We start from the raw sequence: 26,467 nt of genomic DNA, 5'->3' as shown, positions 1-26,467 counted from the left end.
ACATGGAGATGGAGCAGAGGCAGCAAAGGGGACAAGCTGCTCGCAGAGGGAGGAGGAAGCGGAAGAGGAGGAAACAGAAGAGGAGGAAGCGGTTGGAAGGATGCAACCCAGACAGCCCCTTTCTGGCCGGGATATCCGGAATCGAATCTTCCGCCTGCTGTACCAGTGAACACAACCCCAATTCCCCTTTCAACATTAGTCCCACAACTTACCTTCCCTCTGTTACTCACCATCACAGCATCCTCTAAACATAACTAAGCAGATTAAGTTTAATTGAACTAAAAATATTCTCACCTCCATTCACTCCAATAATGAAACGCCCCACAATCAGCATCTCGAAGGAGCCAGCAGTTTCACTTAGGGACATCAACAAAGCAGCAAGGATCGCAAACCCATTATTTAGGAGAAGCGTACCTTTCCTAGAAGCAAAAAAAACACAAAGTTTTTACCCAAAGAAATTGCCTTCAGTCTTCAGAAAATATTGCATTGAAAATCCCACAAATGTTCTTAAAGAATGTGTCGTATACACAATAGCTGGGTAATGTAGCATTTCAAAGGGGTTGTATTCAAAACCCCTTGTTAGTGTATTTAACTCCCTGAATTGACACGAGGCCTCTCATATTCTCCTTGTTTCTGTACAGCGGAAGAATAAATGTTCTTATCAGAGGCAACAATCCACCAATAGGGTTCATTTAAAGCAAAAAATAAACAATGGCAGGAAGTCAATACAGCAGATTTCACTTGACAAAAGTAACACCATACATTGTTAACTCTCCTAACACTACCAAATCTGGATCAGCAGCCCTAGTACAAACTTATAAATGAGCTTTTGTACAACCGAATTGAAGAGCTGCAGAGCTGCTGAAACATACCCTCTACTTGGGCATGGAGCTGTCCATCAACACCCACCACAGACACCTTGTGGACCATCCCCTGCTGTGAAAAACTTTGCCACACTCTCAGTCCTCCCGGCCATCCAGACTGTCATTACAGATCTTGCAGTTGCCACACAACAGATGCTAGATACAAATCTATCCATGCCTAATCCCAAGTTCCTTTACCTTGACTGACTAACTTCAGAACAAAGGAAGGATGTAAATAAGGATGCAATTATTTTATTAACATACTGAGAACTGTGTCATTGCAGCCTGTTGGACTTCAGACTTAATGAAAAGTGCAGACTCCGTACTATCTCATCCCTGGAGTTATCATAACCAAAAGACAATTTGGGGCTGAAATTCCAATCATCCCATTCCACCGGCGGAAGAGTGATAGAGCAGGCTGAATATCCACTGATCCCTGTGAGGCCATAGACCCCATCCAGATTGCGGGAATATGGCTGTTAGCAGAGTCAGCTTGCAAAGGCGCTTCCCCGATAAGGTATGTTTGCCCAGCATGGAGTGCACATTCTCTCCTCACAAGAACACCATGGAAGAGCTGGAAACTGGTACATCTAGTCTAAAACACGGGAAAGCAATTGGTCTTGACAACATAGCAACGGAGCAGATAAAGCATTTTGGACAGCAAGCAAAGAAGTGGCTCCTACAATTGTTCAACCGCTGTCTGGCAACACACAAGCTACCTAATGGCCCAGAACTTGGTGTTGGGGGCTTGCCGCGCGTGCAAGCCCCCGATGCGCGCTCACCCTGCGCGCCGACATCTGAAACCTGGCCCGCAGTGGATTTCCTTTCAGTGGCCAGGTTCTGGTGTCGGCGCGCTGTGCTAACCTGACCCAGCGGCGTAGTTAGTGCGATGTGCCGGCTGGGATCAGGTGAGCACTGTTCAGCCAATCAGGGGAGGGGAAACTTCATTCATAAGTTTGAGAGTAAGAACTGTCAAACTCATGAGAAGTACTGCACCCCAAAACACTACTTCAACTTTAAATAAAATTTAAAAAAACATCCCAATCATTAAATTAAGTATAAATAAGTTTAAAAAAATAATTTAAACAATAATTTTTTTTTTTGAAAAAAATAAATTTTTAATAAAAAGGGTCTAAAACTAAACTTACCTTATTGTAGATTCTTTAAAATAATAAACCTATGGAAAAAAAATTCTAATTTGCACTAAAACACCACTTACCTGTAAAAATAAATACTTACGTGTGCTTTTTACAAGCGTAAAGACTGGAGGCCTTTACACATGCGCAAATCCCCCAAAACAGAGGAAATCCAAGACGCACGCGCTGCCCCCTACAGCGCACGTGCTAGCCTCTTCAACTCTTGGGTGAGAGGAGAGGAAATGCCGGTTTTCAGCGCATGTGCTGTGCATGCTGAAAACCGGCATTTCCTCCGGCCAGACGCGTGAGTACCCCTTCCACATTCACGCGTTTGGGGAGGAATTTCTGCCCCAATATCTGGCAGAAGGCACATGTAATAGCACTATTAAAGCCTGGAAAAGATCCCTCAGATCCTAAGAGTTTTCGGCCAATTTCACTGCTTTGCCACACCTATAAGCTGTTTGAACGCCTGATACTCAATAGGATAGCACCAACTGTAGATGAGAAGATCATTCCAGAGCAAGCAGGTTTCCGCCCCGGCAAATCAACAACAAGCCAATTGCTCAACCTCACGCAACACATCAAAGATGGTTTTGAGCAAGGGATGGTAGCAGGTGCTGTTTTTGTAGACCTGTCAGCAGCATACGATACAGTGAACCATAGACGTCTCCTCTGCAAGATTCTAGAGATGACAAAAGATATTCACTTAACAGAGCTGTTAGAAAGCATGCTTCAGAATCGCCGGTTCTATGTTGAACTAGGTGGGAAGCGCAGCAGGTGGCGTATTCAGAAGAATGGTCTTCCTCAGGGAAGCGTGCTTGCACCGCTGCTGTACAACATCTACACGAATGACCAACCTATAGACGGTGTCACATGCCGTTTTATATATGCTGATGACTTATGTGTCACTGCCCAAAGCACTGATTTTAACACCGTGAAGAAAACGCTTTCTGAGGCCTTGGAGGGACTAAAATCCTACTATGAAGAAAACCACCTTCGCGCAAACCCATCAAAGACGCAAGTTTGTGCATTCCACCTCAGAAACCGTGAAGCCAAATGCCAGTTGAAAGTAACCTGGTGTGGAGCAACACTGACACATTGCGAGCACCCTATCTACTTAGGAGTCACCCTTGACCGATGCCTCACCTTCAAGAACCACATCGAGAAGACAAAGGCAAAAGTGAGCACACGAAACAACATCCTGAATAAGCTCACTAACACAAGATGGGGAGCAAGCCCGAAAACATTGCGAACCAGTGCACTTGCTCTTTGCTATTCCACTGCCGAATACACCTGCCCTGCATGGGAAAGGTCTACTCATGCCAAGAAGATGGATGCCGTTCTGAATGCAAGCTGCCAATTTATCACAGGTTGCTTAAAACCAACAGCCTATATATCCTGGCGGGTATTGCTCCCCCTGATATAAGAAGAACGGTAGCCAGCAAGAAAGAGCGACTCCATCAAACATCAGATGAGAGGCACCCTCTGCATTGTCATACACCTACACCCAGCCGCCTAAAGTCAAGGAAGAGCTTCATGAACAGTGTTGTTCCATTACAATCAACCTCATCTGAAGCCCGCATCGCCTTGTGAAAAGACCGGCTTGCCAGTCTTGAACAACCCCCAGCGATGGAAATTTTACCTGATGAAAGCCTTCCCCCAGGAGCTAATTGCAACTGGGCAATCTGGAAGTGCCTTAACAGACTTAGGACCGGTGTAGGTTGCTCAAAGATGTCACTAAGCAAATGGGGATATTCAACCAGCCCGACAACTTGTGAATGTGGAACTGAGGCACAGACTATGCAACATCTCCTGCAATGCCCATTGTTAGAGGAACCCTGCACTGTTGCAGATCTTGCCGAATCCAACAACAAGGCGCAAAAATGTGTCCAGTTCTGGCTGGGCTATGTATAGACTGTCCGTGGACACGATAAGAAGAACTCCAGCGTGCTTAGTCGCAGGTTGGTAAAATCTCAGACCTGCCTGGTTCAACATATCAGATTACTGTGTCTGCCTTGTCAGAAAGTCATAGACATGCTGTCGGGAATATTCCAATATGCACTGCTGGTGGGCGAGGTTCCATACCACCAGTGCATACTTGGACAATTCCCCCAGAGGGTTGGCTCTGTTCATACTTCCATCAGAAAGCATGTCATTCTGGAGATACCTCAATTCCAATCAGAACCCACTTACCTCCCCCAACCGCCACCCACCCAAGTAGGCTGGCCACTGAACAGCTGCCAATCATAGGTTTCAGGCCTTGTTAGGTGAACAATGGCCTGGTGAGCGGCACAATTCACTAGAAGGTGTACGAGTGAATATGCACATTCTCCTGACCAGAGCACAGACACATAACATATCCAAGGCCATAATACCGCACCCAAATACCCAATATGCACTTGCAGTGGGTTAAATTCTACATTGGCAAAACAAATTCATAAAATACACCCACTCTGTACCTGTACTACTGACTTCATCACTCTCTCTCCACTGTCACAGACTGAACCAGATTGTTCAAAACCTCAGCATACTATTCAACCCTGAGCTCAGCTCTGAACACTGGTTCTGCCCAAGAAAAACACCACCTACTTCCATCTCTGTAACATCACATGCCTTCCTATCTCTGTAACATCCCCCAGTCCTATAAGCAACTACCTAACTCTCCATTCCTCTGACTCCAGACTCTTGTGCGCCCTCTCCCTCCTTTAGTCCCACAATCGGTAACTGTGCCTCCAACTACCTAGGAATTCCATCTCTAAACCCCTCTGCCTCTCCAGCTTCTTCTCCTGTAAGACCCCCCCTTAAAACCCGCCTCTTTTACCAAGGTTTTAGTCATCCCTCCTAATCTCTCCTTTGGCTCAGTATCCTGTTTTCCCCTATGCCTCTGTTAAGCACCTTGGCAAGTTTCTCTACATTAAAGTAAAGAAAGAAAGACTTGTATTTATATAGCACCTTTCACAACCACCAGACATCCCAGAGCACTTTACTTTTTGAAGTGTAGTCACTGTTGTAATGTAGGAAATGAAACGCAGCAGTCAATTTGCACACAGCAAGCTCCCACAAACAGTGACCAGATAATCTGTTTTAGTGATGTTGGAATAAATATTGGCTAGGACACCAGGGATAGCTCCCCTGCACTTCTTCGAAATAGTGCCATAGGATCTTTTACATCCACCCAAGAGAGCAGAAGGGACCTCGGTTTAACATCTCATCCGAAAGACAGCACCTCTGACAGTGCAGCATTCCCTCAACCTTGATTTTTGGGCTCAAGTCATTGGAGTGGGACCTGAACCCACAACCTTCTGACTCAGAGGCAAGGGTGCTAGCAACTGAGCCACAGCTGACACACAATATAGATAACTATATAAATGCAATATGGTTCCATATATAAAAATGTACCATTGAAATTGTGTTGTGTGATGAACTCTTAATCTTTTGCATGAAATTCTGCTGGACAGTATTTTAACAGAAGCATTAACCCATTGGGTTAACATCTCCATGGAAATAGCAATTTTATATAAACAATTTAAACATTTAGGGGGAAAAATTCAGTTGGTTTGCGCCTCCTGTTAGCACCTTAAGAGGACACTAATGGGGCGCAGAGCAACTAGCGCCCGGGCGCGGCGATGCTGGCGCGGATCACGAAATTAACTAGACATTTTGCGGTGGTGCTAAACACTACCGCCACGATCTCCTGCGTCGGCAGATCGTGACATCAGTCGAGTGTGCAATGCTCTGGTAGCGCCCCGGACCGGATATTGAGTGGCGCCCCCTGTCTTACCGCCTGCCGCTAGCAACGACAGGTTGAGGGGAGCGTTTTGCCGTCGGGAAGGGACTGGGGAATGCTATTTAAAGGCGACTGCTTCCTGCCTTTTTTTGTCGGCGAAATTTTTGCACCACGCATTCTGAGTGAGAGAGAGACTGCAGGAGATATTCAACGCTGTGTTGAGGAGTTTTGTGTACTGAGCAGCACTTTGCAGGTTCTTTCTGATTTGATCTTCCTTGCATCAATTTAAAAGAGAATATGGGGGCTGCACTCTGAGCTCTTTCCCTGGGACCTCTCCTTTGTTCTTTCCAACAGATTTGATGTACAGGTCTCTCCAGGCCAAGATTCAAGGCTGCAAAGAGCAGGGTGTGGATTGAGAGCAAGATTGACCCTCCCCTTTAAGATCTGGCTGGCGCCATTGTGTCTGTGTTCCATTGCTGACTGACATCACATGAGCTTCTACCGCGCTCTGAGGTACCGCCTCGCTCCTCAGCCTTTGCGCCTTAAGACAGGTGTGTAGCGCCTGATTTAGCGCTCCAATCACTTCCAGGGGCGATAAAAGCCAAGTTTGCAGTCGGAGGCGATAATTAGCGCCAGGCGCTAATCTTTGCGCCGGCCGATAATTACGCCCCAAATGGGGCGATACTGAATTTCTCCCCCTTAGATACTAATACTGCACAGTATTAAGACTGTGTTGATGGCAAAAAAAAGAACACATTTCATAAACTGCCCTTTTCACAACAGCAGTGAGCTTTGAAAGCCCCAGTTGTATCTTCCTGTAGTGTTCACTTCTTGTTAAGTTTTTGAAAGTAACTGCAATCTCAACTGTATTCATATGCATACTTGACATTAAGCGAGGTTGTCCCCAGTGTGGTGATTCAGCAGCAATGAACTGATATTGTTTGTCAGCTCAGACTAAAGGCATTAAAAGGAAAATGATAAACCTGTTGATTTGTGCTGATGTGTTCATTCAGTTGCACATAACCAAAATTAATTATTCAACAAGGTTAAATAGGTAGAAGCATGGCAATTTTTGACAATCGGGTCTCTATGACAACATGAGCCTGAAATTCTGCATCAGTTTTCCCATTCCTCTGCCATAACTTTGACTGGAGACTGGCAGACCCCCAGAGAAATGCAGGAACAGTTGTTTTCAGCCATTTATGATGTTCCTGTGGCCTCCACCGATCTCCTGTTGAAGTTACAGTTGGGATCGGGAGAACCCTTGTAGAATTTCAGGGCTTGTAAGAGTGAGGCCTGCATCAAAACATTGAAAGCCTATCAGATTTCAGGACTATTCATCCATTTATTTGTGCTAAAAAAAATTGCCAAAATTTGTTGGTATTTTCAAACACTGTGTGGAATATAGTGGATCCTAAGCTACTGGCATAATGGAATTGTGCTGCCAAAGAAGGCAACTGGCCAAGGACAACCAAAATAGGACATAAAATAGGTCAATATTCTGGAGTTGTGCTTGATTTACCTTTTGTGGGACAAACTCTGCAGACCTTTCAGTAGGAGATTAAACTGGTTGAGTGGAGTCCATGACAGAGCAAGTGCACATGGTCTGTGGAAGGACTCAACTTGAGGGGCCAAATTACATTTCATTTCTTTTATGTTCTTACAAGCAGATTTTTTGCATTGAGGTTTACCTTTCGATGTGGTGCCAGTCTAATTTGACATTAGTAGAATAATCTTTGGCTGGCATTAGAGATGATCACAGGAGATACTGACAGGTATTAACAACATATAAAATTGAAACTTTCCTTCATACCAGTGTACTTGTTCAGTATCTATGTAAAATGTCTCTGAATTAAAGAAAGACAGACTGCCTTTTATATAACGTCTTATCACATCCTCAGCATATTTTATCTGTTTTAGTGGTGTTATTTGAATGATGAATGTTGACTAGAACACTGGGAAAACTCCTTACTCTTTAAAAAAGTGACATGGCATCATTTATGTCCACCTGAACAGGCAGAAAGGGCCTCAGTTTAACATTTCCTCAAAAAGATGGCGGCCTAGAAATTCAGTCGCGCCACTTTTGGGGCGCTAAAGTCGGGCGGTCGCTAAAGTTAGCGCCCGCCGGGAAGTGTAGGCCACTTCGCCGAAATTCAGTAGATTTGGCCAAGGAGTTTGGGCGAGCGCTGAAACTGGCGTTGCACTCCTATCTTTAGGCGCTAAGCCGGCGGTGCGGACTGATAACGCCGAGGCCGGGCGCAGCGCAGGTGCAGTCATGTTTTGATTGACAGCAGACACCCTGACGCCGGCCAGCTCTTAAAGGGGGAAGGGTCGACTTTGTCTGCTGCCACGCCCTGGATAGTGGAGCCCTGCAGCTAGGCCTCAACACTGCTGGTGGACCCAAATAGCACCTGAAGCCATGCAGAAGGCCCGTGAACGAGCGCAGCGCTTCTCAGAGCCTGCTTTGTGGGTGCTGCTTAAGGGTTTGGAAAAGAGAAGAGAGATCTTGTGCCCGGACAGTGGCAAGAAGGCTCCCAGGAGGCAGTTCAGGAGAGCCTGGAGGGAAATCGCCCACAGGGTGTCAGCCACCAGCGATGTCCCCAGGACTGGTGACCAATGCCGCAAGAAGTACAACGACCTCACTCGGTTGGTCAAGGTGAGTAGCCTTTCCAGTGTCCTCCTCATCCTTGCATGTGCACCTCACATTATGGGCAAAGGGACCTCAAAGGCCTAATGGCCATCCCTCCTCCCGCAGCTATGGCACTGGCATGATCATCAATAGCACTTTCTGCACTTTACACACTGGCCAAGCTATTCGACCATGGGAGGCAGTGCACACAACAACAGGGCACCACACTGGCCAAGCTATTCCACCATGGGAGGCAGTGCACACAACAACAGGGCACCACACTGTACTTAGAGGCCGTCCTTTCTCTTGCAGGCCAAGCTGGCCCAGAATATGAAGAGCCGGAATGTCACCGGGGGAGGCCGTGCCCAGTTCCAGGAGCTCAGTGAGCTGGAGGAGCGCGTGGCTCGACTCATGCGTGGCCGGGTGGTTGGCCCCGTTGCTATTGGTGATGCGGACCCTGTGCTGGGCCCCAATGGTAAGGACATGACCGTTTGGACCTCTCTCGTTCCCCTTGCGCTTCAGATCTACATCCTTTGCCACTGTCCGACCAATGCGCATAATGCCACCACTCATGCCTCCCTCGCTGACGCCCTGTCCTCACTCTAAAGCTACTCTTGTGCCTTCCTGCTTTCAGCTGGTGAGGAGGAGGTCCATGAAGCTCAGAGTGCCAGTCCCTCGGAAGAGGAGGACGACGAGGACCAAGAGGAAGGCGGCACATCTGGGGAACCCTCATCCGCGCCAGGGGATGGCAATGGAGGGGAGACGTCTTGCCTGGAGGAGAGCCAGGGGGAAGTGTTGCAGGGGGGTGTAGCTCCTGGGCCCAGTGGCGTCCAGGCACGCGGGAAGGGTCGGGCAGCACGGCTGCCTTCTCCCCAGAGGGGGGGAAGTGTTGCAGGGGAGGGCAGTTGCTGGGCCCAGTGGCGTCCAGGCACGCGGGAAGGGTCGGGCAGCTCGGCGGCCTTCTCCCCAGAGGGAGAGTCCGCCCTCCAGTCCGGAGACGGTCCTCGCCCAGGAGGTGCGCCTCCTTGATGAAATGTCCGCGGCCTCGGAGCGGCGCCACAACGAGTTCATGGGGGTTGTGGGACAGATGCCTCAGGCCATTGAGTCCCTGGCTCATAGTGTGGCCGCTTTCGGGGACTCACAGGCCAGGGGTGTCGACCAACTCGCGGCAGCACAGGCCAGGGGTGTCGACCAACTCGCGGCAGCACAGGATGCGAGTCGCGAGTTCATGAGTGGTGCCGTGCAGACACTGGCTGATCTGATGCGGGCACAGACCAGGGCAGTTCGGGCACTCACTTCTGCCACACTCGCGGTGTCACAGAAGCATCGCCAGGGCACCCGCCGCCCTGCTGCAGCACAGCGGTCTGGCCTCCACCAGATTGCTGCGCTTGCTGCAGTGCCAGCCCGGCCGAGTGCCAGTGTCTCTGGCGACCAGCGAGCGCCTGGCATCAGCCAGCTTGCCCCCATTGCTGCAGCCGCCACTGCCACTCCCCCAGCCAAGGTGCGACGAGCTGATGCAGAGACTGATGCTGCCCAGCCACAGCTGCAGCAGTCAGCAGCCGGCCCCTCCAGGGCCGGACCTCGTCTAGGCCGACCCCCAAGGGCATCTGCCGTCACGCAGTGTGCCCCTCAGGAGCCTTCCCCCAGCCTTGCCACACCCACAGGGCCCAGGTTGAGGCGGAGCAACAGGTCGGGCAGGGGCCGGAGAAGCCTGCACAAGGACTCGCCCTCTCGGCACACCAAGTAGAGTGTGTTGCCAACTGTTTTTTTTATATGGGGGTGTTTGTGTTCTGGGGGGGGGGCTTATTTTGGGAAGGCGAAGATGAAGGCAAATGTTTTTTTATATGGGGGTGGTTGTGTTCTGGAGGGGGGGGGGCTTATTTTGGGAAGGCCGAGGATGAAGGCAAATGTTATTGACAAGTTTTGTTATTCCTCCCCAGGTTGTGGGAGTGAGATATGTTTTTGACTGTTTTTTGGGGGTCTTGTCTGTTTCTCTGTTTCATGTGGGAAGGGCCCTGAGTTTGTTAAATAAAGCTTTTTATTTATTCAGCTTGTCCAGGTGTCATGTTTCAAGTGGTTGTTGCGTTAACCGGCTGAGGGCTTGCGGAGCGGCTGCATTCAGGTGCGTTCATTGCCACAAGCCATTCCCTGACAGGGGGCCTAGAAGTGCCGTTCAATAAGCCGCCGGCAGACGGCCCTTGGACCTTGTGGCTCCCTCCTGGGCTGGTACTCCTCCTCCTCCTCCTCCTCCTCCTCATGGTCCTCCTGCTCGTCCTCCTGAGGTGGTGGTCCAACGTGAGGTGGCAGTGCCTGAGTCCTGCGGATAGCCAGGTTGTGCAGCATGCAGCAAACGACGATGAACTGGGAGACTCTATCCGACGAATACTGTAGAGATCCGCTGGAACGATCCAGGCAGCGGAACCGTTGCTTGAGGACGCCAATCGTTTGCTCTATGATGTTCCTTGTGGCTTGATGGCTTTCGTTGTATGCCTCCTCCGCAGGGGTCCTGGGCGCGCGGAGCGGGGTCATGAGCCATGTACACAAAGGGTAGCCCTTGTCCCCAATAAGCCATCCCCTTGGTGGAGGCTGTGCCTCGAACATGTCAGCCACAGTAGTCTGGCGCAGGATAAATGCATCGTGGCTGCTTCCTGGAAAGCGGGCATTGACAGCTAGGATGCGCTGCCTGTGGTCACACACCAGCTGTACATTGAGGGAATGGTAGCCCTTCCGGTTGTGGTAATCCTCGGCATTGTCGATAGGTGCCCGCATAGCCACACGCGTGCAGTCAATGGCACCCTGCACCATGGGGAAGTCGGCGATCCTGGCAAATCCGACTGCACGCTGCTCCTGCCTCTCTAGGGTCATGGGGAAGGAGATGAATTGGTGTCTCCTTGCGAAAAGGGCATCGGTGACCTGCCGGATGCAGCGATGCACGGCGAACTGGGAGATGTTCGCTATGTCCCCAGCAGCGGCTTGGAAGGAGCCGCTTGCATAAAAGTTCAGAGCCACCGTGACCTTCACTTCCACCGACAGAGAGGTCCTGCACATCAGCTGTGGACGCAGATCTCTGTGAAGCAGCTGGCAGATCTCTGCAACCACCTCCCTTCTGAAGCGCAGCCTCTTAACACAATGCGCGGCAGTCATGGTGAGATAGGACACCTGCTGCCGGTATTCCCTGAGTGGGTAAGGCCTACGTTGCCGATGCCTGATGGCCCCTCTGCGTCTAGGCATGGCTGCCCCTCTCACACAGCGTCTGCGAGCCCTTCGCACATAATGCTGGAACTGAGGGTTGAAACCCCATGCAGCCCCCATAATAAACTTGCAAACAGTGAAATCACAAGAGTCAAATTTCCAAGCTCTGGCCAGAAGCCAAAAATACCTCTCCTATGTTGTCCCAAATCAGTAAGGTCTGTTCCTTGGTCTCTGTACAGAAATCCAAAGCACTGAAGTCATTGCAGCAAAATGGCTGGCCTTTATAGTTCAGTGTAAGTGCCCTTTAATTAGCGCTCCCCGAGGCCCGCAGGGCCTCTGCTGCATTCCACTTCACAGTTCTTAACAGCGCCACGCCCACATTGGGCGGGCGCCACTGAATTTCCGGTTTGGGGCGCACAAACAGCGTTGCACGACGAAATGACGTCATAAGCTGCGCGCGCAGCTGAGCGGGCGCAAACACTTTGCGCCGGCGCTAAATGTCAACTGAAGTTGGGCGTAGGCGCAGATCGGCCTGTGCCCGGGCGCTAAGTGCCTAGCGCTGGAAATCTACCCCTCTTATGGCGTTAACGGCTGGCGAACGCAACTGAATTTCTAGGCCGGCATCTCAAACAATGTAGCATTCACTGAAGTGTCAACCTAGATTGTGAGCCCAAGTCCTGGAATGAGGTTTGTGAGTTATCCCCTTCAATATTCCAAAGCTAAAGTTCATACATCTGAATTGTTACAAGTTTTTAAATATTAGAAAGAAAGATAGCTGTACAATTTACTGGTATATCTCAATTGTCTCTTGTCTCATTTTCAACTTTAAAACTACCAGGCAGAGGAAGCCTGAGAGACAAATATTTTGTGCAGAATCCCTTTTTTAACATCAAGAATTTGCACTCCAATTACATTTGTGACATCACCAAAGAGCAGATACTACACCAAAAGATGTCTTAGGGAGGCGAGGCTTCTGATGCGGAGCCTTATTCACCAGGAACATGACTAATGGAGCACAGAGATCAGAATGGCTGATTCATATTAACTTTAATGACTGGAAAATCAGAAGCGCTGCAAATCAGATGCACATACCTAAATGCCTGATCCTCTGATCCATTCTCCCAGTAAAGACACTCCATGCTGGGGACCGCATCCTGCCAAATTACCCCTTAAATATCTCCTCCCAGGCTAGCTCAGAGCAGCAGTATTAACACATATAACACTGATGCAAAGGATGATTGAAAGGCACTATTAAATTGTATGGATAGCTCTTTTACAACAGTTAGGTTTATGGAACACTCCACTCTGTTGTATTAAATCATGTGCTCTTCATTCATGTGCCAACAGTCACTGTTGATTCTTATCATTCGCATCTCTTTGTAATTAGTTCTGGTGGTGCATGCAAAGATGGTGACAGAGAGCTGTATACAAATGTAAATTTAAATTTACTGCTTAACATGGATGTGAAAACAGTAGACAACATCACTTTTTATTAAGCATGGCATTTTGGAGATTTTCATACTTCTTTCAGATGGACAGGTAATTTTATATTTTGACAAATAGTATTTGAATGGGTACAATTCACAATGCCAGGATGGAAGTAGTGTAGCTTAGAATTGAAGGGCTTAGAATAAATTCTAGATGTTAAATATAACCTCAGAGATGTGCTGAAATGTTCTAAAATTTCAGTAGAATTGAACGCAAGGGACTGAGTATCACCATGAATGAAAACACTCCTTTTATCTAGAGCATCTTGGTATGAATTCAGCCAACTGCATATGAGACACAGGGAACTACAGGCCAGTTAGCCTGACATCAGTTGTCAGGAAAATGCTGAAATCCATTGTTAAGGAAGTGGTATCAGGGCACTTAGAAAATCATAACATGATTAGGCAGAGTCAACATGGTTTTATGAAAGGGAAATTGTGTTTGACAAATTTATTAGAGTTTTTTGAGGATGTAACTAGCAGGGTAGATAAAGGGTAACCAGTGAATGTAGTATATTTGGATTTCCAAAAGGCATTCAATAGGGTGCCACAAAAAAGGTTATTACACAAATTAGGTCTCATGGGGTTGGGGTAATATAGCAGCATGGATAGAGGATTGGTTAATGGACAGAAAATAGAGAGTAGGGATAAACGGATCTTTTTTAGGTTGGCAGACTGTAACTAGTGGGGTGCCGCAAGGATCAGTGTTGGGGCCTCAGCTATTTACAATCTATATTAATGACCTAGATGAAGGGGCCGAGTGCAACGTATCCAAGTTTGCTGATGATACAAAGCTAGGAGGGACAGTAAGCTGCGAGGAGAACACAGAGGGCTCGATTTTGCCAGGCCCGAGGAGGCGGGATTGGAGGCGTGTGAGGTGGTAAAATCGCAAAAAATGGTGAGTGAGCCTGATCCCGCCTCCATCCCACCTCTGAGCAATTTTCCCAAATGCGTGTTTTCTGACCCCATTTCCATCCTGCCTCCAAGAGGCGGGATAGGCCCTTAAGGCCCTTAACAACCAGTTAAGTGCCTCTATAATCCCATTTTGAGAGGCCTTTCTGATTTTAACACTTTTCCCACATTCTGCACGTCTCCTCTGGAACACGCCAGTGAATCCTGGCGGCCTCACAAGTGGACTGCTTACTAACAGCTACAGCTCCACCATTAAAAAGGAGTTTTCAGCAATCATCATTTGCAGGTGGCAGAACTTTGTTGTCTCAGGTCTGGGGGAACTTTTAGCAGGCATATCCATTGTTGTGGAAGTTTGGAGCCTGACACCTATCTCCATGTGACCTCCTGGGAAACCCCTCTCGCCACCTTGACTGAGCACTTCCTCAACTGAGGCATATACCAGAAGCATGGGAACCATTTATTTCCTTTCCTCCTGGACATCAGATTCGGACGAAGACCAGCCATGGCAGCAGCAGAACCATGAACAACAGCACCACCAACAACAGCAGCAACAACAGGAGCGCCAAGCTGCTGCTCACCCACCTGAAGCTGCACAGGCCAGAAGGCGCCAGCGCGCGACCACATTGCTGCCCGGGATGCAAGGGACACACTCATCTTGGCCAGATTTGCTTAGCCTGCACAATCAAACACTTTTGCCTCGCACCTTCTTATCAGACCATCGACAATGGCCAAGAACCTGCAGATTCCTATCATTCTGACCACCATACTGACAATTGCAAATCGTCCTAAACCCTCAATGTGGAAGTCCCATTAGCAAAATGACACACGCCACAACTGCAACAGTTTGCCATCAGAACTTTTTATGACAATAAGCAACTGATGGCCTTTCAAAATTAAACACAACATTACACCCAAGTGACTACACTTGTGACCACTTGTGCATTATCTTCCTCTTATGCGTGCTCCTACATGGTGCTTCCCCTGTGGCTTCAGCAGATGTGGAGGCCCCTTGCTCATTTTCTTGCTGCTCCTGTCTCGACACCTTTGGCGGGCGTCCTCTGGGGTTGTGAACCTGTGAGGACTCGGCAAAAGTCTGCTGCTCTTGCGGCTGTGCAGGGGTTGAGGCACCGATCTCAGTTGGGTGGAGATCTGGTGGGGTTCTGACCGAGGGCTCTGTAGTGGCATGGTCGTGTGAGCACTTGGAGAGGAGCCCCCACTTCCTTGTTGTATGCCACCAACATCCCTCTCATGGGTCAGCCCCACTTCAGAGCTAGCAAGTGGCTGGACAGCACCTTGCTGCACTGCAGGGGGGCCATGAGGACCCATTTCTGCACTGGAAGTCCTACTCCAGAGGACTTGCATGAAGGTCTGGTTTGTTTGCTCAATAGCTGACCATCGCTCCTCAAGAGATGTCATTCTATTCTGAACAATTACCATATTTTCCATACCCTGGCGACTAAGCTCCTCCATGGACGTAGCCATCCTCTCCTCTACCGTAGCCATCCTCTCCGCTATGGTAGCCAGCCTTACCATAGAGGTAGCCATCCTTTCCAAGGAGGTTGCGATCCTTTCCGTGGTGATGCGTTCAGCGCCAATGCCTCCACAAAGGCTCTGCTCATGTTACCGGTGGACTCCTCCATTCGCTCCACACTCACAGCGACCCTGGTGACAAAACCTGCCAGAGACTCCTGTACCTGTTCCTGGAGTTCCAGCACCGCTCTCCTTCTGGATGGACGTGGAGGCACAGGGTCGACATGCAGCGGAGCCGAGCTGGGAGCGTCCTGTCCACTGCGACGAGGACTCTCCACTGCTGTCCCTGTCTTCACCATCTGCTGATGCTCACTTGTGAGCTGTGATACACCAGGTGACAACACTACTCTATGTCCCGAAGGTCCCACCGAGGTGTGAGTGTCTGCGGTGGTGCAGGGTGTGCTTAATTCTGCTGACGGAGCACCCTCAGAGGTTGCAGCTTCCTCTGAGGAGTCTGGAAGCTCAGGCTGTTCCTCCTGGACAGTGGGGACGGGGGCTCTCGATGGTCCTGTGGGGGAGTAAAGAAAAGAGTTAGAGATGTGAGGTAAAGGTTGCATGCACATTGAATTGTGCAGATGATCATAAGTCAATCTATTAGAGCATCCGAATCATTATCAGTCACTCATGCAATGTCAGTGAGAGAGATGCCAAACTATTCTGTCACCAGCTTGCTGTGATGCGCCCGCCTGTCCGTCCCCCACTTGGGAATCCTCCTCGATCCCGGCAATTTCCAGGGCCGCCTCCTCCGAGGTGGTGAGCTGGGCTACTGAAGGTGGCCCTCCTCCTGTCCTCGCTCTTTCCCTCTTATTGTGGGCTCTCTTTTCCTGCAATGAGGGACACAAGTGGAGTTTGAGTGAGAATGAAGGAGTGAATGTAGAGAATCCATAGCATAGATGCTTAGAAGGAGACAAACGGCCCTCCCTGTGTGTTGTAAGTTGTTGTCATTGCATCACAGTGATAGGGAATGTGAGGGCTGCATGGTTGAATAGTTAAGTAAATGTGACCATAGAGAGAGAGGGAATGGGTAAGGGTGCAGGGATGTCAGTGTCAAGTGGGATGTGGAGGAAGAGGTTGGCAAAGCAGAGTGCTGGTGAGGAGAGGCGATGGGGATCAGATTGAGGGTGATGAGAAAGTCATACTCACTTTTCCTGTGCGGAGAAGGTCATGAAACCTCTTCCTGCACTGCAGCCAGGTTCTGTGGCACATAAAGATGGAGTTGACCTCCTGGGCCACTTGCAGCCACACAGCTTTAGTCTGTTGTGGTGGCTTTTTTCTCCCTGAGGAAGGGAAGAGCACCTCCTTATTAAATCTTGCTCCCTGCACCAGAGCTTGGAGGGAGGGCTCATCAAAGCGAGGTGCACACTTTGCTTGCTGGTGGACATGGTCGGTAAATGAAGTCTTTCATACAATGTCCAAAGTGTTTCCAGTCTCCAGAAGAAGCAAGGCTGCTTGTAGGCCTTAAATCTAGCAGCACTGATGACATCATCAGAGGCGACTTTCAGGATGGAAAGACTAATTGGGCCAGGGGTTCCCACACACCGGAAATCAAGTGCCCAATTAGGGGAAAATTGCACTTTTTTCCCACTTCACATTAGAGTCAGGGTCCTGACACGAAAACCACCGGACACGCCCCAGCCCAACCCCAATGGCAAAATCAAGCCCAAAGAGTCTGCAAAGGGATATAGATGGACTAAGTAAGTGGGCAGTAAGGTGGCAGATGGAGTATAAGGTAGGGAAATGTGAGGTTATTCACTTTGGTAGGAAGAATAGAAAAACAGAATATTTTTTAAATGGTGAGAAACTTTCAAATGTTGGTGTTAAGAGAGATTTGGGTGTCCTCGTGCAAGAAACACAGAAAGCTAGCATGCAGGTACAGCAAGCAATAAGGAAGGCAAATGGCATGTTAGCCTTTATTGCAAGGGGGTTGGAGTATAAGAGTAAGGAAATCTTGCTACAATTGTACAGGGCCTTGGTGGTGAGATCACACCTGGAGTACTGTGCACAGTTTTGGTCTCCTTATCTAAGGAAGGATATACTTGCCTTGGAGGCAGTGCAATGAAAGTTTACTAGATTGTCTTCCTTTTTCCGCAACCGAGGATTCCCCTCTACCGTGGTTGACACTGCCCTCGACCGTGTCAGTTCTATCTCCCGCACTTCTGCCCTCACCCCTGCCCCTCCCTCCCGGAACCACGATAGGGTTCCCCTTGTCCTCACCTTTCACCCCACCAGCCTCCACATTCAACGGATCATCCTCCGGCATTTCCGCTACCTCCAAAGTGATCCCGCCACCAAACGTATCTTCCCCTCCCCTCCCCTTTCAGCATTCCGTAGGGACCGCTCCCTCCGAGACACCCTAGTCCACTCCTCTATCACCCCAAACAGCCCTTCCCCTTCGCCTGGCACCTTCCCGTGCAAGCGGAGGAGATGTAACACATGCCCCTATACCTCCCCCCTTCCCACTGTCCAGGGCCCCAAACACCCCTTCCAGGTGAAACAGCGATTTACTTGTACTTCTCGCAATCTAGTATACTGTATTCGCTGCTCACGATGCGGTCTCCTCTACATTGGGGAGACCAAACGCAGATTGGGTGACCGCTTTGCGGAACACCTCCGTTCAGTCCGTAAGGGTGACCCCGAGCTTCCGGTCGCCTGTCATTTTAATTTACCGCTCCATTCCCACTCGGACCTCACCGTCCTTGGCCTCTTGTATTGTTCCATGGAAGCTCAATGTAAACTTGAGGAACAGCACCTCATCTTCCGATTAGGCACTCTGCAGCCTTCCGGACTCAATATCGAGTTCAACAATTTCAGATCATAACCTCGGCCCCTATTACATTTTTCTTGTAATTTTTCCACTCCTTTCCCCCCCCCTTTCCTTTTGTTTCTCTCTCACACCTGGCAGCTATCTCTTGCCCTGCCAGTACACTTCACACCTAATCTCAGCCTATTACCATCTCGTCTAGCTTCGAACACCTTTTATTGTCTCTTTCTCTGCTTTTGTTTCTTTTACTTCTTTTGTCAGATTGCAGATTTTCTTTCCAGTTTTGAAGAAGGGTTCGACCCAAAACGTCAACTCAAATTTCTCTCCACTGATGTTGCCTGAGCTGCTGAGTTTTTCCAGCATTTTCTGTTGTTATTTCGGATTTCCAACATCTGCAGTATTTTGCTATCGTTTTACTAGATTGATTCCTGGGATGAGAGGGCTGTCCTATGATGAGAGATTGTGTAGAATGGGCCTTTACTCTCTGGAGTTTAGAAGAATGAGAGGTAATCTCATTGAAACATATAAGATTCTGAAGGAGATTGACAGGGTAGATGCTGAGAGGTTGTTTCCCCTGGCTGGAGTGTCTAGAACTAGGGGGCATTGTCTCAGGATAAGGGGCTGGCCATTTAAGACCGAGATGAGGAGGAATTTCTTCACTCAGAGGGTTGTGAATCTTTGGAATTCTCTGCCCCAGAGGGCTGTGAATGCTGAGTCTTTGAGTATATTCAAGGCTGAGATAGACAGATTTTTGGACTCTAGGGGAATCAAGGGATATGGAGATCGGGCAGGAAAGTGGAGTTGACGTCGATGATCAGCCATGATCTTATTGAATGGCAGAGCAGGCTTGAGTGGCCGTGTGGCCTACTCCTGCTCTTATTTCTTAAGTTATTATGAGACAAGAATATCATCTCTCTGCTAGCTGTAGGGGTATGTCATGAAATAAATTTGATTCTTCTCAACTTTATTCCCTGAGGGCCTATTCTACAAAATGATTCCAAATGTTGCAATAATCGACTCAAAAATGATACGATCATAAGCAGCCCTCAGACCTGCTCCTCATCCATGCCTGTAATGAAGGATGATGTTCAGAGGGTCAGGGCATGATATTGGAGTACAATAGAGAGAACTTTGGTCTGTTTCTAAACATGGTATACCTAACCTGGAAGAGCTTTTTGTTGGAACTGGATGCCTAAAATGGGAACGCATTCTATTCCCCATCAATAGCATCTCTAACTTAGACTATTGTAAAAATTCACTAGGAAATAAAAAAACAAAAGAAGAATTGAGCAGTTATTGATTTAAAGAGTCCTAATTAATGTTAGATAACATTATCAGTTCATTCAATGCTGTACCATCAATCAAGTATTACAATGACGATGTGGCACCTAAATTGCAAATGTTGATTTAGGTGCAAAAATAGATTTTTTTTTAAGTCTGTAAAAAATCTCAGGCGAATATAAACATCCAGACGCATATGTCTTTTGAGAACACATTTTTGTAAAATGTAACATGGTTTTTGTGATTTATTAGCTGCTGCCTAGTGTTTATTAATTGACTTCCTAAAGAAACAAGTGACTGAGCAGCTATAATCTTGATTGCACTGGCAGAAGTGGAATAGTCCATGTTGTGACCTTTCTCCCCTGCAGCAATCTCATGCCAGCATCAATCAAACGACTCCAGTCATCTAACCTACCCAAATTAGAATGTGTTTCCATTCTGTCACAGTGTTGTGTATTCCCCCTCAATTTCTATGCAGTATCAGACAAGACAGGCAGTCTTCTGATTTGCAATGCCTAACCACTCTAATGGCTTGAAGTCAGCCCATCTAGGATAAATGATGGATGTCATAGAACCTAAAGCTGCCACGTACCATATATCAAAAGTTGACTGTTTATTTTTTACCTAATGATTTATAGCAAGAAAATGGATATTCATAAGGGCCAACTTGCCGAGTATGCACTACTGGCAAGGAGCCACGCTCGCTGGCCATGCACATTAGAACACTGTGTATTAGATTTGAGAAAGTATTGTTTTATTGCATGGTTTTTAAATAAATCTCAGCTACTGTAAAACTTATGGGAGTGCAATCTGTATGAATCATTTTAACTTTCAATTTAATAAACATTATTCCATGAAGATTTTTGTCACACTGTTCTGCTGAGAGGAAATATCCGAGTGCTAAAGGGAGGAAACTCTCTTGTGATGGTGTCCAAAGCAACAACAGAAAAAGAGACTTGCATTGGCATAGCACCTTATCACAGCTCTTGGGAAAGGCTCAAAGTGATTCATGTACAATGAATTACTATTTTTGTTTAAAGTGCAGTGACTGTTTCAATGTAGGCAAGTGTGGCAGCTATTTTGAACAGAGCAAATAACAATATTATGAATGATCACTTAATCTGGTTTTGGTGGTATTGGCAGAACTTCCTTCTCTTCTTTTGAATAGTGCCATTCGATCTCACCTGAACTAGTGGAACACGCAGATAGGGACTTGGTTGAACATTTCATCTGAAGAACGCCATCTCCAACAATATAACAGAGATACATTTTGGGGATTGGAAGTTATTCTGAAGGAGATTAATTGTAGACAAGTGACCCAGTCTGATATTAGATGCTTAGAGGTAGCCTCATGGTTATGTTCATGGAACAGCAATCCAAAGGTTGCAGGTTCATAACTCCCTGTGGCAAGTTGGGAAATTGAATTCAATAAATCTGCTAACTTATGGGCTAGAGCCAGAGAATGACTGAAAGCTGATAAATTTTTACAAAAATCCAACTGATTTATTCATATCCTTCAGCAAAGGGAACCTGTCTGGTCTACATGTGACTCCAGTTCCACACACTCTGGTTGAATCTTAATGGCAACAAGGGATGGGCAATATATAATGCTGTGCCAATATCACCCACATCTCAAGAACACATTTCTAAAAATCTAACAGCTGCTTTTTTTCTCCCTCCCCTCCCAAGCACTGTGCCAAGAACAGAACAGTTATACTGCAGGGACTAGTGAAGAAGATCCAATCCAAAACATGAATTGTCACCTCATTCTATTGAAAGAGAACTAATCCAATTTGGAAAAAAGTTTTAAAATTTAGGAGTTCACTCACCACTAAATGGCCTCTTCCAAAGTCATTAACTATTAAATAGTGGGAGTAGAACCAGGGGACATGGGTTCAATCTCGTAAAAAATGATTTTAGGAATGATATCAAGAAATACATCTTCGCACTGAGAGCAAGGAACTTGTGAAACAGAGCAGTGGAGGTAAAAGCCCTGGAATCATTTAAGAAACAATTGGATGCTCTCTCTCTGAATGGCCTTGTGCATCCATAATTATCTTGCTATTTTGTGATCATGTGTTGTCCCTTTGTAGGAAAATTCAGCTTATAGCATTGCTTGTATTTAACTAATAGGAGAATGTAAGGCATTCTTGGCAGGATGACATCACTGTGGTCATGTTGTGCTTGGTGAATGCACTTAAAATACTCCACAAAATGTTGTACACAAACAAAACCACCAATTTTGTTTATGTGGCAAAATGCTCTGGAATGCTAAGAACACAGAACACTTGTCAGGGGATTTAAATTTTGTGTAAACTATTGACAATTTACAATTTGAAAAACATAGGTTTTTCAACATTTTGTAGTTTTTTTCCTCTGTTTCCCCCACATGCATAAAATGGACAACCTACCAGTTCTTGAGCCCACTGCTGTGAGGTGGATAAGGGGTACCTGAGTTGAATCAACCAATCATTTGCCTGCTTTCCCTACCCCCATCTAGCCTTGTGCTGGTTCCTTCTGGTGGTCCAGTCAAAACTAGGACTAAACTGTGGGGAACCACAGCCACAAACCCATATCTTACTGGTCTACAGCAAAGCACACTATTTGGCTGCCACATTTCTTACATTATAACGGCGACTACACTTCAGAAAAAAGTACTTCATTTGGGATGTACTGAGGTCATGAAAGATGCTATATAAATGCAATTTATTTCTTTACAAATGTAATAAAACACCAGATTCCATTAAATTGACATTTTTTTCATTGGGTCGATCTCCTCTTTAATGGGTGCCATTGCATCAGGTAACAACCATACTCTGGAAATGATACTGTTAAATGCTCCAAGAATCCAGTGAATTAGTTAGTTGAAGGCTCCATTGGAACAGCAAAACTGTTATTTTCTGGCAACAAATTCATGATTTCAAATGACCCATTTCTCAGCTTCTTGAGAATTGCTTTACTAGTATCTTTCTATTGTCTGATGCATTGCCTAGCTGGATACAGACATACACAAAAACTGCAATGACTACACAATGAAAATTATATGGGAAAAGTCAATACAGTTATAAATAATTTAGCAGAGAAGATATTGGACCGGATATTGTGGTCAGTGGCGAAGGGACGGCGCTCGCCGCTGACCTCAAAAAAAGCTGCCCAGAAAGATTCAGCGGTCTCTAGAGCATAGATTTCCTCATTTCCAATGTTAGTTTCAATTTGGCGCCATCTACAAGGGATCCGTGGCGTCCAGCAACAGGGCAGAAAGCAGGCAGGCTGATCAACCAATCAGATTGAAGAATACTCACAGACAGCAAAGCAGGAAGTAAAAAGCAGGAAATAAAAATCAGATTTAAATCATTACAGTAAGCGAAATAAAGATTGGGACTTACACATGGGGTTAAGGGAGAAATGTAAATTTCAGAACAAAAACATTTTAAATGTTCTTCTGACACACTTATAAAATTCATTTTTCAGGGTCAGAAAGGTTGTTCAGCAGTAATTATGACTCAGCACACCGTTAAAAACTCAGTTACTCCTGACTAAATAAGGTTTAACATTTTCATTGGTTTTTACAGCGAGAATGGAGTTAATGACAAATCAGTGATTTCTAATGATTCCATCTGCGAAGACTGCAACAGCGTATCCTGTGGAGGAGCAGGGTATCACCGACAGCAACTTCTGGGTTTCCACGTTTAACTCTGCATATGCGGACGCCAGAAGTTGCTGTCAGTTTTACACAGTAATGATGACAAGCACTGACAGTTTCGCTGTCATTACAATTGCAAATTCCGAGCCATTGTAATAGATCCTGCAGACTAGTAATAGAAAAACAACAATTATAGTCTAACAGCTCAGTTCTTCCTTGTAGTTACATACCTGCCCAAGTATTTCACTGAAGGGGTAACAATAAATGCACCGAACAGACCACCAATGGCATAGATGGAGACTATTATCGACCAGAGAAGAGTTAATGATTCGGTATCTATGGTTGTTCCAAAGCGCCTGGTCCATGATTCATTACAAAAGGCCTTAATGTACTGAAAAAAAAAATTAATTAGTATCTGTTCCAGAAAAGCAAGAAACAAATTAAATCTGATCAACAGCAATGGATTTTTGGCATACCAGTGAATACAACAATAAACAGTAAATATGAAATATGTTGCATTAACAGAATGAAACCCTGTCTCTTGATAAAACTTGGTAAAAATAGAATTTCAAAGTATTAGCACTATTTTTAGTTCCTCTTATCCTGGTTCTGTTGTCCATGCATGTGCACCATTCCCAGCCCAGTCTCCTCCATTCAAATTCTTTTGCCAAGATTGTCTATGGCCAGCTGCTAAGGATGCACAATTGCAGCCTGCAGTGATTGTTCTTCTGATGTTTCCTCTCTTCCTGCAGGGAAGAACTCTGCCTCCATTCTGTGCCTCTGCATGATGATCCCTGTGGGGGAATTATGGCTGCAAATCTGCATCTCAGCATTCTGTGTCAAAACCCCTTCGAGCTCCAAAGTGCTTGCATCACCATAGACAATTAAGACAATTTTTAATCTCTACTTACAACCAGGATTTCTAAAACCCATTGAATCACTTTTTATTTAAACCCAAACCCCCTCAAAAGTAATTTTAGATGGACCTTGGTCTTTTTACATCTAGAAATTCCTATGTTCCTACACCCACAGTTGATCCTGTCCTCACCTGACATTTGTTCACATGCACCTATAGCACGAATTGCTGGGTTGTGATCAGGAATGGGATCCCTGACCAATTTTGCTTCCTTGACCCAGGGATGCTGATGATTATTGTAGAACCCTAATGTTGTCATGGCTGTGATCAACAACGTCAAGACAAAATGGTAATCAAACATGAGACTTTCAAATTCTGTATGGCTTAACTACTCACTGGATAAACTCATTGAAATATTGAGGGAGCTCTAGTACTGGGCACTGAGATGCCTACCATGCTCTCCTATTTCCTCTAAAAGGTGGTAAATATCACGTTGTTAGATGTCCAACTAAAAATAATAGATTTATTCACTGATGAGACAATTACACAGAAGTAGAAAAATTTAGCTATGTGTCAATGATACAAACATCTACAAAACAATAAAGACTGAATCAGTCCACTAGCATTTATATCTTCTTCAGAATGTATTCCTTACAGTCTGATAATCTGCAAATCTTTTGGAGGCTGAAATACCTCAGCCCTTTCACCACTCTGGAAGGGTTGGAAAATAGCTTAGACCTGGATTCACTAGGTCCCAGTCTTTGCTGTAAGTTGCAGCGGGACAAGTGACATTCGCGTGGGAACTGACAATGTTGGGAGTCCCTGCAACCTCAGCCTAGTAGTAACCCAATGGGAACAGGCTTACAGGCATTCTTGTTCTGGACTGATGGACTATTTTATGTGCAGATAGCACCCTCTGGTGGTGGTTATGTGTTAGCAGTGTGTTTGTATGAAACAGAGGTCATTTGACCTTTGTTCCTTTCTTCCTGTGTGAGGTCATTTGACCTTTGTTCCTTTCTTCCTGTGAGAGGTCATTTGACCTTCGTTCCTTTCTTCCTGTGAGAGGTCATTTGACCTTCGTACCTTTCTTCTTGTGTAACCCAGGAAGTAGAATCCCAGGAAGTAGAATCCCAGGAAGTAGAATTCCAGGAAGAACCTGGCAGTAATGGAGGATTCCATGAGGGTTTCACAATCCAATGTAATCTAATTTCATATGTTAGGCCAAGCGCAATATCTGTGAGTATCTTGTTTGTTAGCATAATAGCAACATTGTCAGAGTAGTATTTTGACAATAATATGTTTATAAAAGGTTAATATTTGATAGTTACAGAAGTGAGTCCAAATGTTAGTTAGTTATACAATTAATCTACTCTACTGTTGTAAATATGTTATATCTTATGTAATATCGAATATCGAATGTATAGTACTCAGTTTATGTACAAAACATACTTTATCTTTGTTTACAGTTTCACAAAAATTGTTCAAGTAAAGGCTTCAAACAGCAAACAGCTTCACGAAGAATTATTTTGAATAAGTGTTTAACTTGCTGGATAACTAGATAGGAGCACGTCTAGCGTGGCCAGTACAGTGAAAAGATATCAGTGAAAAGATATCAGTGAAAAGATAGCAATACGGTTAGCTGTGAAGAGCGGAGCAGGAGGAAGCCAGAGTAAGCCTTAACCTCGTAGAGCGCATCTACCTCACATCAACATGTCAGAAGATAATAACGAAAATGCTTTGCAGCGAGGAGAAGAACTTAAACAGGCAGACGAAACTGTAGAAGGTGACAATCGGTCCGGACTATAAGCTCCGGTTACGTCAGATCGCAAGCTGGTTCACGGTCATCAGGTGGTTCTAGAATAAGCGTGACTATCGCCAGAGCACGGGCTAAGCTAGTGGCAGCTCAAGCCAGAGCTGCGCATGCGAACAGTGAAATAGAAATCAAAGTAAGACAGGCCCGTCTCCAAGCTGAACCCCAAGCTGAACAGGCCCGACTCCAAGCAGAACAGGCCCGACTCCAAGCAGAACAAGCCCGATTCCAAGCAGAACAGGCCCGACTCCAAGCTGAATTCCAAGCGGAACAGGCCCGTCACCAAGTGGAACGCCAGGCTGAACAGGCCCGTCTCCAAGCCACATTAGACGCTCTGCAGCAACAAAAAGAGATAGATGCTGCATTAGCCGAGACACAAGTATTCGAGGCAATTTTGGAGGGAGCTGATCCCGAGACAGCTTACAAACCTTTAATTCCCATTTCATGGCAGAGTCCACAACAGCGCACCATAGATTACGTGAGCGACCATGCCGACATACAGTTTACAGGAGAAAGGGATGAAGGCCCGCACATCTCTACAGATGCAAGCATTTCGTATAAAATGCCACAAGTTGCCAATCAAGGGCAAAGCAGACGGCGTGCCTCAAGCCACAGAGTCTCCCCCAGCAGAACAGAAGAC

General features: G+C 46.5%; 1 protein-coding gene across 2 annotated transcripts in view; it reads right to left on the bottom strand.

The window, feature by feature from the left end:
• Window positions 1-26,467, bottom strand: part of slc2a9l2 (solute carrier family 2 member 9, like 2) — an 836,356-nt gene that overhangs the window by 569,735 nt on the left and 240,154 nt on the right. For both annotated transcript variants that reach the window (XM_085961684.1, XM_085961676.1), the window contains exons 4-5: window positions 23,392-23,552; window positions 295-419 (exon numbers count right to left, since the gene is read on the bottom strand). In XM_085961684.1, the coding sequence (XP_085817810.1) occupies window positions 295-419; window positions 23,392-23,552 (286 nt within the window). The remainder of the gene's footprint in view (window positions 1-294; window positions 420-23,391; window positions 23,553-26,467) is intronic.

Source organism: Somniosus microcephalus, chromosome 2, assembly GCF_052327205.1.
Source record: "Somniosus microcephalus isolate GS21.2 chromosome 2, FLI_Smic_1.0, whole genome shotgun sequence".
Classification (NCBI taxonomy): Eukaryota; Metazoa; Chordata; class Chondrichthyes; order Squaliformes; family Somniosidae; genus Somniosus; species Somniosus microcephalus.
This window is presented reverse-complemented; position numbering and strand designations above follow the sequence as displayed.